Source organism: Manis javanica, chromosome 7, assembly GCF_040802235.1.
Source record: "Manis javanica isolate MJ-LG chromosome 7, MJ_LKY, whole genome shotgun sequence".
NCBI lineage: Eukaryota > Metazoa > Chordata > Mammalia > Pholidota > Manidae > Manis > Manis javanica.
The window spans coordinates 110,840,092-110,856,050 of record NC_133162.1 but is presented as its reverse complement, the minus strand read 5'-3'; the positions used below and the strand labels follow the sequence as shown (position 1 = coordinate 110,856,050).

The window sequence follows — 15,959 nt, the reverse complement described above, 5'->3', positions numbered from 1 at the left end:
ATATATGTTTGGGTTAATTTCTGGGGTCTCTAATCTGTTCCACTGGTCTGTGGCTCTGTTCTTGTGCCAGTACCAAATTGTCTTGATTACTATGGCTTTGTAGTAGAGCTTGAAGTTGGGGAGTGAGATCCCCCCTACTTTATTCTTCTTTTTCAGGATTGCTTTGGCTATTCGGGGTCTTTGGTGTTTCCATATGAATTTTTGAATTATTTGTTCCAATTCATTGAAGAATGTTGCTGGTAATTTGAGAGGGATTGCATCAAATTTGTATATTGCTTTCGGCAGGATGGCCATTTTGACGATATTAATTCTTCCTAGCCATGAGCATGGGATGAGTTTCCATTTATTAGTGTCCCCTTTAATTTCTCTTAAGAGTGACTTGTAGTTTTCAGAGTATAAGTCTTTCACTTCCTTGGTTAGGTTTATTCCTAGGTATTTTATTCTTTTTGATGCAATGGTGAATGGAATTGTTTTCCTGATTTCTCTTTCTATTGATTCGTTGTTAGTGTATAGGAAAGCTACAGATTTCTGTGTGTTGATTTTGTATCCTGCAACTTTGCTGTATTCCGATATCAGTTCTAGTAGTTTTGGAGTGGAGTCTTTAGGGTTTTTTATGTACACTATCATATCATCTGCAAATAGTGACAGTTTAACTTCTTCTTTACCAATCTGGATTCCTTGTATTTCTTTGTTTTGTCTGATTGCCGTGGCTAGGACCTCCAGTACTATGTTAAATAACAGTGGGGAGAGTGGGCATCCCTGTCTGGTTCCCGATCTCAGTGGAAATGCTTTCAGCTTCTCGCTGTTCAGTATAATGCTGGCTGTGGGTTTATCATATATGGCCTTTATTATGTTGAGGTACTTGCCCTCTATTCCCATTTTGCTGAGAGTTTTTATCATGAATGGATGTTGAATTTTGTCAAATGCTTTTTCAGCATCTATGGAGATGATCATGTGGTTTTTGTCTTTCTTTTTGTTGATGTGGTGGATGATGTTGATGGATTTTCGAATGTTGTACCATCCTTGCATCCCTGGGATGAACCCCACTTGGTCATGGTGTATGATCCTTTTGATATACTGTTGAATTCTGTTTGCTAATATTTTATTGAGTATTTTTGCATCTACGTTCATCAGGGATATTGGTCTGTAATTTTCTTTTTTGGTGGGGTCTTTGCCTGGTTTTGGTATTAGGGTGATGTTGGCTTCATAGAATGAGTTTGGGAGTATTCCCTCTTCTTCTATTTTGTGGAACACTTTAAGGAGAATGGGTATTATGTCTTCTCTGTGTGTCTGATAAAATTCCGAGGTAAATCCGTCCGGCCCCGGGGTTTTGTTCTTGGGTAGTTTTTTGATTACTGTTTCAATTTCTTTGCTTGTAATTGGTTTGTTTAACTTTTGTGTTTCTTCCTTGGTCAGTCTTGGGAGGTTGTATTTTTCTAGGAAGTTGTCCATTTCTTCTAGGTTTTCCAGCTTGTTGGCATATAGGTTTTCATAGTAGTCTTTAATAATTCTTTGTATTTCTGTGGAGTCTGTCGTGATTTTTCCATTCTCATTTCTGATTATGTTGATTTGTGTTGACTCTCTTTTTCTCTTAATAAGTTGGGCTAGAGGCTTATCTATTTTGTTTATTTTCTCAAAGAACCAGCTCTTGGTTTCGTTGATTTTTGCTATTGTTTTATTCTTCTCAATTTTGTTTATTTCTTCTCTGATCTTTATTATGTCCCTCCTTCTGCTGACTTTAGGCCTCATTTGTTCTTCTTTTTCCAGTTTTAATAATTGTGATGTTAGACTATTCATTTGGGATTGTTCTTCCTTCTTCAAGTGTGCCTGGATTGCTATATACTTTCCTCTTAAGACTGCTTTCGCTGCATCCCACAGAAGTTGGGGCTTAGTGTTGTTGTTGTCATTTGTTTCTATATATTCCTTGATCTCTATTTTGATTTGTTCATTGATCCATTGATTATTTAGTAGCATGTTGTTAAGCCTCCATGTGTTTGTGAGCCTTTTTGTTTTCTTTGTAGAATTTATTTCTACTTTCATACCTTTGTGGTCTGAAAAATTGGTTGGTAGAATTTCAATATTGTGGAATTTACTGAGGCTCTTTTTGTGAGCTAGTATGTGGTCTATTCTGGAGAATGTTCCATGTGCACTTGAGAAGAATGTATATCCTGTTGCTTTTGGATGTAAAGTTCTATAGATGTCTATTAGGTCCATCTGTTCTAGTGTGTTGTTCAGTGCCTGTGTGTCTTTACCTATTTTCTGCCCGGTGGATCTATCCTTTGGGGTGAGTGGTGTGTTGAAGTCTCCTACAATGAATGCATTGCAGTCTATTTCCCTCTTTAGTTCTGTTAGTATTTGCTTCACATATGCTGGTGCTCCTGTATTGGGTGCATATATATTTAGAATGGTTATATCCTCTTGTTGGACTAAGCCCTTTATCATTATGTAGTGGCCTTCTTTATCTCTTGTTACTTTCTTTGTTTTGAAGTCTATTTTGTCTGATATTAGTACTGCAACCCCTGCTTTCTTCTCACTGTTGTTTGCCTGAAATATGTTTTTCCATCCCTTGACTTTTAGTCTATGCTTATCTTTGGGTTTAAGGTGAGTTTCTTGTAAGCAGCATATAGATGGGTCTTGCTTTTTTATCCATTCTATTACTCTATGTCTTTTGATTGGTGCATTAAGTCCATTTACATTTAGGGTGACTATTGAAAGATATGTACTTATTGCCATTGCAGGCTTTAGATTCGTGGTTACCAAAGGTTCAAGGTTAGCTTCTTTAGTATCTTACAGCCTAACTTAGCTCGCTTATTGAGCTGTTATATACACTGTCTGGAGAGTCTTTTCTTCTCTCCCTTCTTATTCCTCCTCCTCCATTCTTCATATGTTGTGTGTTTTGTTCTGTGCTCTTTTTAGGGGTGCTCCCATCTAGAGCAGTCCCTGTAGGATGCCCTGTAGAGGTGGTTTGTGGGAAGCAAATTCCCTCAGCTTTTGCTTGTCTGGGAATTGTTTGATCCCACCATCATATTTAAATGATAGTCGTGCTGGATACAGTATCCTTGGTTCAAGGCCCTTCTGTTTCATTGCATTAAGTATATCATGCCATTCTCTTCTGGCCTGTAGGGTTTCTGTTGAGAAGTCTGATGTTAGCCTGATTGGTTTTCCTTTATAGGTGACCTTTTTCTCTCTAGCTGCCTTTAAAACTCTTTCCTTGTCCTTGATCCTTGCCATTTTAATTATTATGTGTCTTGGTGTTGTCCTCCTTGGATCCTTTCTGTTGGGGGTTCTGTATAATTCCATGGTCTGTTCGATTATTTCCTCCCCCAGTTTGGGGAAGTTTTCAGCAATTATTTCTTCAAAGACACTTTCTATCCCTTTTCCTCTTTCTTCCTCTTCTGGTATCCCTATAATACGAATGTTTTTCCTTTTGTATTGATCACATATTTCTCTTAGTGTTGTTTCATTCCTGGAGATCCTTTTATCTCTCTCTATGTCAGCTTCTATACGTTCCTGTTCTCTGGCTTCTATTCCTTCAATGGCCTCTTGCATCTTATCCATTCTGCTTATAAATCCTTCCAGGGATTGTTTCACTTCTGTGATCTCTTTCCTGACATCTGTGATCTCCTTCCGGACTTCATCCCACTGCTCTTGCATTTTTCTCTGCATCTCATCCCACTGCTCTTGCATTTTTCTCTGCATCTCATCCCATTGCTCTTGCATTTTTTTCTGCATCTCTGTCAGCATGTTCATGATTTTTATTTTGAATTCTTTTTCAGGAGGACTAGTTAGGTCTGTCTCCTTCTCAGGTGTTGTCTCTGTGATCTTTGTCTGCCTGTAGTTTTGCCTTTTCATGGTGATAGAGATAGTCTGCAGAGCTGGTACAAGTGACCGCTGGAAGAGCTTCCCTTCTTGTTGGTTTGTAGCCTTTTCCTGGGAGAATAGCGACCTCTAGTGGCTTGTGCTGGGCAGCTGTGCGCAGACAGGGCTTCTGCTTCCTGCCCAGTTGCTTTGGGGTTTATCTCCGCTGTTGCTGTGGGCTTGGCCTGGCTGGGGCTGTTCCTCCAAAATGGTGGAGCCCCGTTGGAGGGGGAGCAGCCAGGAGACTATTTATCTCCGTAAGGGGCCTCTGTGCTCCCTGCTGCCCAGGGGGTTAGAGTGCCCAGAGATCCCCAGATTCCCTGCTTCTGGTCTAAGTGACCTGTCCTGCCCCTTTAAGATTTCCAAAAAGCACTCTCCAAACCAAAACAACAACAGCAACAATGAGAGAGGGAACAGAAAGGAAAAAAAAAAGAAAAAACACGCGTTTTTTTTTTTTTTTCCTCAGGTGCCGGTCCCAGGCACCCGCGCACTGGTCCTGCTGCCCTGTCTCCCTAGCACCAGGGTCCCTGTCCTTTCAAGGCTTCCAAAAAGCACCCACCCACCGGTCCCGCAGGGAAGGAACGCTCAATATTCTTGGTCCTCAGGCACTGGTCCCACGCACCCGCTCACCAGTCCCGCCGCCCTGCCTCCCTAGCACCGGGGTCCCTGTCCCTTCAAGGCTTCCAAAAAGCACTTGGCAAAAAGAGAGAAAAAAAAGGGGAAAAACGCGCGATTTCTTCCGTCCTCAGGTGCTGGTCTCAGGCACCCACCCACCGGTCCCACAGGGAAAAATGCGGGATATTCTTTGTCCTCAGGTGCCGGTCCCAGGCACCCGCTCACCAGTCCCGCCGCCCTGCCTCCCTAGCACCGGGGTCCCTGTCCCTTTTAGGCTTCCAAAAAGCACTCGCAGAAAAGAGAAAAAAAAAAAAGGGAAAAAACGCGCGATTTCCTCTGTCCTCAAGTGCCGGTCTCAGGCACCCGCCCACCGGTCCCGCAGGGAAAAACGGGGGATATTCTTTGTCCTCAGGCGCCGGTCCCAGCCACCCGCTCACCAGTCCCGCCACCGTGCCTCCCTAGCACTGGGGTCCCCGTCCCTTCAAGGCTTCCAAAAAGCGCTTGCCAAAAAGAGAAAAAAAAAAAAGGGGAAAAACGCGCGACCTCCTCCATCCTCAGGCACCGGTCTCAGGCACCCGCCCCCAGGTCTCGCAGGGAGAAACGCGGGATATTCTTTGTCCTCCGGCGCCGTTCCCAGGCACCTCCTCACCGGTCCCGCCACCCTGTCTCCCCAGCAACGGGGGCCCGTCCCTCTAAGGCTTCCAAAAAGCGCTCGCCAAAAAAAAAAACTGCTCCGGTTTCTCTCCACCCGCCGGGAGCCGGGGGGAGGGGCGCTCGGGTCCCGCCGGGCTGGGGCTTGTATCTTACCCCCTTCACAAGGCGCTGGGTTCTTGCAGGTGTGGATGTGGTCTGGATGTTGTCCTGTGTCCTGTGGTCTCTATTTTAGGAAGATTTTTCTTTGTTATATTTTCATAGCTCTATGTGTTTTTGGGAGGAGATTTCCACTGCTCTACTCACGCCGCCATCTTGGCTCCCTCTCCTGCATGATATACTTTTTAGCCACATTATTTTATACATGTAGTATTTATGTTTAGTGATAGGGCCATCATCACAGATATTCTCTTCAATTTTCACATTTTGGAGATAGTCATCATCAAAAAATAACCCAAAATACTAAGCTCTTAATGGTACATGCTTACCTAAGTAGCTTCAAAGTAAGTCAAATGTGAACAGTCTTCAATGAGCATATAATTCGACAAGAGAGGAAAAAGAGACGTTTTATCCTCTCCTCAGATTGATTGATATCATTCAGATTTGGTTTCTGAAATTATCCTAGATGAAATACATACTTTACCTGGACTCAGGATCCCGTTCCACTAGACTAGTCTTTATCCAACTTTTAGAATGAGTGTGGAGTATAATTCTAATTTCAAGCCAGACTATTGCTTCATTAAATAGAAAAAAAGAAAATCCTTGCAGGTTTTTCTGTTTTATATTTGGTGCAGAAACTTCTCTCTTTACACATGATGCAACTCTGAGAGGTAATCAGTCCAAGAGACACATGGAAAAGGGGATTTCTTCCTTCCACCATTTTGAAGAAAATTCAGACAAAGGGAAAAATGACAGTGGGATTCCTTTGTGCTGATGGTTTATGCATTCTTCCATTTCTTAGAGATAAAAATTAATTTATTAACAAAGGTTAAATTACTAAGGTCTATAAAAATTCATATATTAATATATGCTTGTGAAATGTTATTTCATTTATGTCTATTAATGTTGCATGAAAAGTGTAATATGCTTTAAAATAATCCACCATGAAATGCAGTGTGTAGACAGAATATATACAAATACTTACACACAAATGAGAAAAGTCCCTTTATCTTGTTAAAACAGACTTTTATCTCTTTACATACTTGTACCTTTCATCTACATCCCCAGGTTATTGTTTCTGTAATTCAGATTGCTAACTAAAAGTATCATATACATCATTCATTCATCAGTTCAACTAATGTTTATCAAACACAGACTCTGTGTCAGACACTGTAAAGGGAAGAATAATTCTACTTCTCCAAGATATAAAACTTGGGGGAAAAAACAAAGCTTTTGGCCTAGATAAAGCATTATCTTACACTTAATTTTAAAGCTACTGCTCATTTGTTTTCCTTGAATATTCAATTTTTTAACAAGTGTTTGCTTCCAAAATAACTTAATCTGGGATTCATTTTGTTGTTTTCAGTATGTTAATTTTCAATCTTTTGTTGATATTATTTTATCTTGTCATATATAAATAAATGTGTGAGTGTAAGTACATATATTTTAGATTAAGGGAAAATCTTTTTCTAATTATTTAGAAATGGTGATATAACAGTAATATTATTTTTGCTCTCTAGAAAAAACAATAATCCTTATCCTAAGTCCTTATTTTAATAAGGATTATTTCTTATTTGTAGATATTAGAAAAGTCATTTGAATCCTTAAATCTTCAGTAGTCCTTCCTGCAAATAAGATAAAACCTACCTTATTAAGTTTATTTCAAAAATTAAATTAAATGTGTATGTAAGGTAACTAGCCCTGTGATTGGTATATTATGGATTTTTAGTAATAATAGGTACCAGTATATTAGTGAACTCTTTCATCAATATTTATATAAAAATTTTTAATGCCATTTGTGCTCACTTAATCATGTTTGCGAGAGAATATTTTTGCATGAAAAGTTTCACAAGCCACTAGAAATCCAATAAAAACATCACATAAGCTCTATCTGGAATATGTTCAAGTAATAAATTTAAAAATATATTCAGATACTACTAAAATAAACAAGATTTAAGCAATTCCAATGAGAGATAAGGAATTATTCAAATTAATTTAGATTTTGGATTTCTATCCTGACAAGACAATACCAGTTCCTCTCTTATACTATATAGTGTTCACACAAAGGGAATATATTTAAAAGTTTCAATAATGGTACTTTATTTCTATATACTTAAATTTCATATTCAGTGAGAATGTTAAGTATGAGCCATGCTACTGAATTAAAGAAAATGATACTTAGAATACACTTTCAATATGAATGTGTGTCCTGATGTGTTGTTTTCAGTGCTTTCTTATTTCTTACTCTTTTAAATTTTTCATATAGCTCTCAAAATATATTTAGTTAATTCTAATTTTCCAGAATCTAAATGTTATTAATATATTGAACATACAATTTAAACTTGTATATAATGTGCACAATAGAGACAGAACATTTAAGAATCCTATGAAATATTATTTTTATTCCATGATCTTGGAATAAACATGACTATATCTGGAAGCTACCTTCTCTGCTGGAAAAAGCTTGAACTAAGCTTGATTATCCTCTGAGTTCAGAAATTGATGCTATAGCTTGAATTATTAGCTAACTTACTTTTCAAGTGTATTTTTGTGTTTTATAAATATAGCAAATTTAATTTACTTCTGAGAATAATGGAAAGAAACAGTTATATACTTTAGGTCATTTGTTCTGATCTGTGAGCACACAGTGATAATCTATGGGAATGAGTTAAATATTTATTGACATAGCAACATTCTTTTTTTTTAAACTCCTTTCTTAATATTCTCTGCACAGCGCAGCCAAACTCTGAAACCTACAGTATAATAACCTAATCTGTCACTTTGGTCACATTTTTGTCACTTGTGCTTTAACTGCCAATACAATTTTAATCATTGTATTATTTTACTGTACATCTCCAAGTAATAAAAAGCTCTTTATTTTTAATGTTTGAGTAAGATCTTCTGATATAACCAAAATGTTATTTATTGATACCTTGAAAAATGCAACATAGTGTAAAATGACCCTGACATTTTCACTGCCAAGTGGATTGCTATTGTTGTAGAGTTTTTTGTAAGGATGTACTCATAAATATCCAAATAAATAAATATACTTTCTTCCTTGCCTTTCCAACTTGAAGGAATAAATGACAACAGAATGGTGATTGCCTTAATTATATTTGCTCTGACTTATTACACATTTATAAAAATGGCTGTCCTGACTCTTCAGAATTTGACCTGTCTTATCTGACACTCCAAGGGTGTTCTCATATATGTTCATGAACAATACCTTTATGAGTTTCCTGTCCTGCATGCTTTACTGATGTCTGGTACATGCCTCACCAGTGCCTCTGCTGTTCAGCTGTGCTGGGAGAACACCTTTACCCTTGGTACTAGCAAGGCTGCTCCTTTGTAAGGCTTCACAGCTCTCCTTTGCCTGGTGATTGTGTTGCCGGGCAGCTGTGTGTGGGGAGATCTCTCCCTGAGCACTAGGTGAAGCACTAGGAGAAACCTGGACCTGGCCAGGGGAGAATTCTTGACTCTGGATGAGAAAGAATTCTCGAACAGGTGGGAAAAGTATAGGTAAGGAAATAATTCATTAAAACAAGAGTAGTAGGAAATGATAGCTGCCCTCTAGGTGGCTGAGAACAGGGAGAGATTCCAGAGAAGCCCCCAAAAAGATAATACCAGGGTTCTTGTTGACGGAGTCGAAGAATGAACTTTGCAAACTCTCAAGGTAGGCAAGCGAGAAAGAGGATTTCTAATGATAGAGAGAAGTAAAGATACAGAACCCCCAGGCACATGCTGGGAGGGGAAAGGCTGCCGTTTATGGGCTCAGGTCTAGGGGTTTTACGCTTGTTGCATCAACGAGGGAGAGAAGCTGTTTGTTTTCCATAGGTTCCTGTCAGAATGCCAGCTATATTTTAACCAATCATTCTAAAGGTCATTTCTATTTTAAGCTAGTATGCTATGTGAGCTACCTGACTTATAGTTGTAAAATGCTTCTTTATCACCGGAGGTTCGGTGGGAACCCTCTTATAAACTGCTGCACTGTTTTGGCTGTAAGTTTCCTGTTTTTCCATTCCTAGGGTCCTCAGTAAACATCTCGTTTGTCATTCCCAGAGCTCTTATCTTGCTCTTATCTCATTCTTCCCTGTCTCACTTGTTTGCTTTCTCTTCACTTACGATCCAAAATCACATTCCCAGTGCTGGTGGTCTGCTTTCCAAAGAACTCAGAGTTGAATACATGGGACCCAGTCTGGGAAATTATCAAGAATAGACAACATTCTGTCTGCTCTGTCCTTCCTCTCTCCTGGTCCCTATCTGCACACAGACCTCTGTGTCCTCCAATGAACATGCAAATTCCTCTTATCTACCAATGCATCATATATTTTGAAACATTTCTGAATTTCACCTCATTAGTACTCAGCAGGAATCCTGACTACATTAATGAATAGGTAACACACATATACATATGTGTGTGTGTGTGTGTGTGTGTGTATGTGTGTGTGTATAAATTTTTATTCTTACCTGTACCTTCTAAAAAGAACCTGAACCTGAACTGGCTAACTTTGGGTGTAATCAAAGTTCTCTGACACATTTGCTTTTCTCCTCTTGCAGGTGACAATATGTGCCGAGTAAATAATGGAGGCTGTAGTACATTGTGCTTGGCCATTCCAGGAGGCCGAGTATGTGCTTGTGCAGATAATCAACTTTTAGAGGAAAATGGAACAACTTGCATATGTAAGGTTTTTTTCTTGTTACACTCATTGTTTACATATGTCTTTCTCAAAAACAGGTGCAGATGAAACCAAATAAACTAAAATCACACTTAGAAAGAGAAATTTACAAAAATGTTAGGTTCAATTCTTTTTACACTGCAAATAATTAACTGAATTAATTTTTAATATACAGATGAATAATGATAAAGGTGAAGTTTTGTGAAGTATCCTGTCACCATTGCATATAATTTAGTAAAATACATAAGTGCATATATGCCACAGAAGAAACTATTTCATGAAATTGTCAGGGAACCTCACCATTAACAGTTGTAACCCTCTATGTTGATTACATAGATGATATGCTGATGTACATCATAGGCTTTAGATTACTTTAAATAGTTTAATGAGCTCAGTTATTTATATTTGGTGATGAATAGCAGGGAATGAGGTAAAAAAGAGACATCTAGGAAAATTCTACACTTCATCAATATATTGAATTGGCTGGATTAATGGAGCTGGATTAAAAGCACTTTATTAATGTTTGCTGACCTTCCTCAATTTACTGCACCTTGTTACTCCAGTGTGACCCTTTTGAAATCTTACCTCTCTGTACATGCCAGGTCTCGTAAACATGGTAACAGCAACAATGCCATGCATATATTGAGTACTATAAAAACGTTTCTGGGATTAGTTAATTTTGAATTGTGTGTCATGATTCTCCAGAGGAACAACCAAGAGGGAGTGTACAGATATATAGAGAGAAATATAGTTGTTATGAGGAATTGGCTCATGTAGTTATGGATGATGAAAAGTCCCAAGACCTGCAGTCAGCAAGCTGGAGACTCAGGAGCGCCAATGGGGCAGCTGCAGTCAGAATGCCAGCAGGCTGGAGACTCAGGGAGAGCTGATGTCCCAGTGTGAGTTCAAAGGCAGGGAAAAAAGCCAACATCCCAGTTTAAGGCCGTCAAGCAGGAAGAATCCCTCTAACTTGCAATAAGGAAGAGCTTTTTGATCTAGTTAGGCCCTCAATCAATTGGAGAAGAGTCATCCACATTAGGGAAGGCAATTTGCTTTAACTTAGTCTGTGGATTCAAGTATGAATCTCATCTAAAACACTCTCACAGCCACACCCAGAATAATGTCTGACCAAATGTCTGGACACTCTATGGCCTAGTCAAGTTGACACATAACATGGACCATCACAAATTGTGAAATAAATATTTCATGTATATTTTCTGTCAGTTATAATGATTGTTTCTGGGAAAGCAGAAGGACAGATAAGTGTAATAAGGAAGACTTCAACTTACCTGCAATGCCTTATTTCTTCTGAAGAAGAAAAGATGTGGATAACGGATTTCTAAAAACTGACTGAATAAGTAGTAACATTTGAGAAATATAAAAAAAATAAAGTGACTAATCTACACATAGCTGCCACTATTCAGCAACAATTTCCTAAGAGGTTTTGATGGGATTTCTTATAGTTATATTTCCCTGGACGTTATTATGTTTTTACTACTTCTAATAATAATCATAGTTAACACATTGAATTCTTACACTGGATGTGGCATTTTGTAAAAAGTTTTCATGATTTTCATTAGTATTTATAATAATCATATAAGGGAGATACTATTACTATCTCATTTTATTATTTAGAATTTAGACTTGGGGGTTAATAACTTTTCAAAGTTCACATAATTAGTAAGTGGAACATTTGGAATTTAGACCCAAAATTCTTTTTTGGAGATTGTATTCTTTATGTTATACTTTAGAAATTTTGGATCATACTACATACTACAGTATAGTTTAGTTTGTCATTTATTTTTACTTAATATGCTTCTTATCATGTAACTAAGTATTCTTTGTAAACATGATGCTTAAAAACGATTGTAACCGCAGCTGCTTTTTAAACTATATTCATTCCCTACTTAACATTTGGTATTATTCTGATGCATTATTATAGGCTGACTGTGTATTTCATTACTGTTTATCAATCCTTCTCCATTTTACCTCACCATCCATGGTCAGTTCATTACATCTTATTCAGATCTTTTTTAAGCATTTCAAATAATACCACCAGTTTTAAATTTTATCACCATTATTTTTGAATTTTCAGCTATTTGAGATGAGGACTTTGGTTTTCTTTATATTATTTTCTCCATCTTCCTCAATTCCCATCCGTATTATAATTTAGAATTTCTGACAAGGAGTATTATTTTGAATCATGAAACAGTGAGTCTCTTTATAAAAATGTTTTGACATTTACGGCAGGTTTGTTGATCACCTTTACAATAGTTTCTTTAAGATCTGAATTAGTGCTTCACAAGTTGTATTGCTTAGTACTCAGACTTTTTGTTCCCCATTTTTTATATATTGATTTTCACTGATCTTTAGGATAGATGGAATTATCTTGAAGTGACTTCTTCAAGAAGAGTGCAAGGAATGTATACTGTGGAGTTCCTGTGTATGCTACATATGTCCCCTCTGCCTTTATATGTGGATAGCAATTGTTCTGGATATTAATCCTTAGCTAAACAAACATTTTCTTCAAAATTCTTGAAGTATTCTTTAATTCTACACTGGATAATATACTTCAGAACACAAATATGAATTTCACTTCCATGTGCAAGGTTTTGTCCCCCCATTATGAGTATTTTTAATTGCCTATAAGACAATTTCTGTAGAAAATAATTCTCCGAGGTGTACTTTCTTTGAATCATAAGGTGGTTTTCCTTTCTTTGTTCTGTGGTATTATTTTGTAATTCCTATTTTGTTGTTGTTCATTTATCATCAGAAGAGATTTTTCAAGACCATAGTCTGCCAATAGACAGGAATTAAGCATTGCTTTGAATGACTTGAAGTCTATCCAGTTGCCTGTTAAGCTAAACCTTATCTTAGTTATTGAGAGAAAAGATACAGATTATGTGCACATTTCCTGGTTTAATTTTTATTTTCTACCATAGATTCATCTAAAACTATGTTCCTGGTAAAAAATGAGACCTTTTGCTATCCCAGCTAAATGACTCTGCTATTTTACAGATGAAAAGCACACATGCCCGTGCACGCACATACACGCGCGTACACACACACACACACACACACCCCTCCTGCCTTTGCTTTACCCCCCAGACTTCCTCTCTCACTAGTTATCTCCTTTTTTGGTAGGTCCAGAATGTGCAGTCAGTACTGTAGAAGCAAAGAGTCTCTCTTCCTACCCAGGCTTATTCGATTTCTAGTGGCATAACTCAGAGAGGCCTCTTATTAAGCATTTAAATCTAGTCCTTTTGGTCTTGTAAAAGTAGTCGAAATTCCTTAACATAGTGTTAACAGAATGACTGAGAGGCCTCAGGGATCTTGTGAGTTTTCATTGTTCATCTTTGTTTTCACAGTGAGAAGTTTTCATAGGGAGAATGTATAAATCAGGTACTAGTATCTAGATGGATTTGAAGCTTGAAAGTTTCTAATTAGTTCTTTAATTTTAATTGCATGAATCAGGATTATCTGAATCATTGGCCTCCTTAATTTATTCTTCAGTCTATTGCTCCATTAAAAACTTACTGTTTATTTTTGAGTTGGCATATATATCTATGCCTATATTGATATAGAAAAGATATTGATCACTGAATATCTCTGTGTAAATAAAAATTGGGTGAATTTTGGCTTTTCCTTATGGAAATACCTTGAACAATGTTGATCATACTGTTGATATTAGAATACTTGTTACTGCACACATGTGATTATACATCTGAAAAAGAGGAAATTTTTCTTAGACTATTGGTGTCTTTCTAATACCTGTAATTCATTGATGAGGTAAGCCCAATATAAGAAAAGTGGATAAGAAAGATTATTTTATCTTACACTTGTTACAGTAAACAATGTTAAATCAACAAAAGCAGGTGAGTTCATAATTGAGAATTTTTTATTGCATTTGAGTATTAAAGATTCTGCTAGTCTTTAATATGGCATGCAACTTGCCCTTATAAAGGGAAAAAATCAAGAGAAACAATACAGTAACTCATTTCTTGCTAAGAACTCAAAGTGGTTTTATATAAATTAGTCCAGTACCTCTTCATTTAATGGTAAAGTTTTTAAAGGACATTTTAGTCTTAGTTTGCAGATGAGGGAATTAAAGTGCAAAATGACTACAAATAGAGTTCACAATTGCAGAGTATAGTGCAAAACAAATATCACTGTGTCACTAACCTCTCATTTATTCTGATTCCTCTGGGTTTCTGATTTAGTTCATGCTGGCTTATTGTATTGTAAGATAATCTCAACTGGATTAATTCTATACTCTGAGCTAAGAAGCAAGACAAAAATATGAGTTGCAACCATTGAGATACAATTGTTCCAGTTTCAGTCATCTTCACGTAACTGACATCAAATGAAAAAAAGCCCATTGGCAGATGGTCAGGTCAGAATTAAACACCAATGGTCATTTCTCAATGAATTTACAGCATAAGGCTATGCCAGAAGAGGCATTCACCCAACAGAAAAATAGTGGCACGTTACATGATTAATTAAGGATGAATTCTAATGTCATCCCTGGAAGGGATCAAGAATGAGAGTAGGCTGGACTCTTTCTCCTTGGGTATCATGTGTGTCCTGGTCAAATCCCTTCACAATTAGAAATGAGGCCTGACATAGTGTAGGAACTTGGAGCTTACTGCCCTGGAAAACTGCATATAAAGCTACTTGATCAATTATCAAGGAAGATTTTTTTTGTTGTTTACTTTGACACCTTTGTGGAAAAAATTACAACATAGAAAATTAATAAGTAAGGGCATGGATAATCTCAAGAAAGTAAGTTAAGCTCCTAAAAAAAATGATAGTCACTATTTTTTAGAACAGCAGGATAATTTTGTCTAGAGTAATGAGTTATTAATTCTTTAAATGCCTCTTCAGTGGCCTGAAAAATAAGATGGAACTTTCTTGTATGTTTTACTCCCAAGAGAGCAAGTTAAACATTGCAAAAATTTTGGTCATCCAAGGGTAGCTATGTGCAATTATATGTCAGTGGTACTCTGTGACCCTCTTCACCTTCTCAAGCACCAGATATATTCCTCTGTCAAAAACGGTGTTCTGCTATGGCTGAGCCATTTATCTCTTTAGCTGTGACAAGCCTTATGTTCTAGGATATATGCAATCAAATGAGTAGTAAAAAGTTTAAGGCAGTAAAAAGTTTAGAAGCCCCATCTAGATTAATATTTATGGCCCTCTGTGCATAGACCTCATAGAAGATGATGTACCAATTAGGGTGGCTGTTCGAAGACCACTCTATGTAATGAAAGGTCATCCTACTGTGATCTAAAGGAGAAAATTCAAAACCCGTAGCAGTGTCTTGTCACACTGCCTTCCTGTAGAGGCAAGCTCATATAAAAGTACCCAACAATCTACAGCTTAAAGTTTTCTTTTAGGTTCCCCTCTCTCCCTGCTCAAATAAAGGGAGAGTTAGAAATTCTTTACTCCAGAATTGCAAAACAAACAATTTGTAAAACAAATAAGCCAATCATAATGTGAGTTAACATAGGAAAAGAGAAAAAACTGTTTTTTTGTACTAGGACTATTGCTTTTATGACTGAGTTGTAATTTTGATACAGTCAACATTGAAACGTCAATTGAGAGAGGAGAGAAGAATTCATTTACAAGAAATTACTGCACTGGGTTTGAAAAGAAGAAAAGTAAGTTAGAAACATAGGCCCTTGTTTACGGACACCACAGTTTACTGAGCCAAGGTCAGAGACACAGATATGAAGTCCAATTGCTAAGATGACATCCAAACCTGAGATGATTAAAAAAAAACTAAAATACAAGTTTATTAGTAGGTTTTCTTCCTTGATTTCATTATGATCTAGACATTAACTTCAGTATTCACTCTGTGAGTTTTACCAAAGAAAATACCTCATTCTAGAATTCATATTTCCCTTTGTAGTGGATTAAAGAGTTCTGAGGAGGCCTAATTCCAGTGCTCTAATAAGCAGGTATCCTAGGATGTATGAGAATAGGCATGTACCCTTGCTG

General features: G+C 37.3%; 1 protein-coding gene across 6 annotated transcripts in view; it reads left to right on the top strand.

Moving 5' to 3' along the window:
* Positions 1-15,959, top strand: part of LRP1B (LDL receptor related protein 1B) — a 1,876,014-nt gene that overhangs the window by 1,097,198 nt on the left and 762,857 nt on the right. For all 6 annotated transcript variants that reach the window (XM_073241389.1, XM_073241391.1, XM_073241392.1 and 3 more), the window contains exon 15: positions 9,841-9,963. In XM_073241389.1, the coding sequence (XP_073097490.1) occupies positions 9,841-9,963 (123 nt within the window). The remainder of the gene's footprint in view (positions 1-9,840; positions 9,964-15,959) is intronic.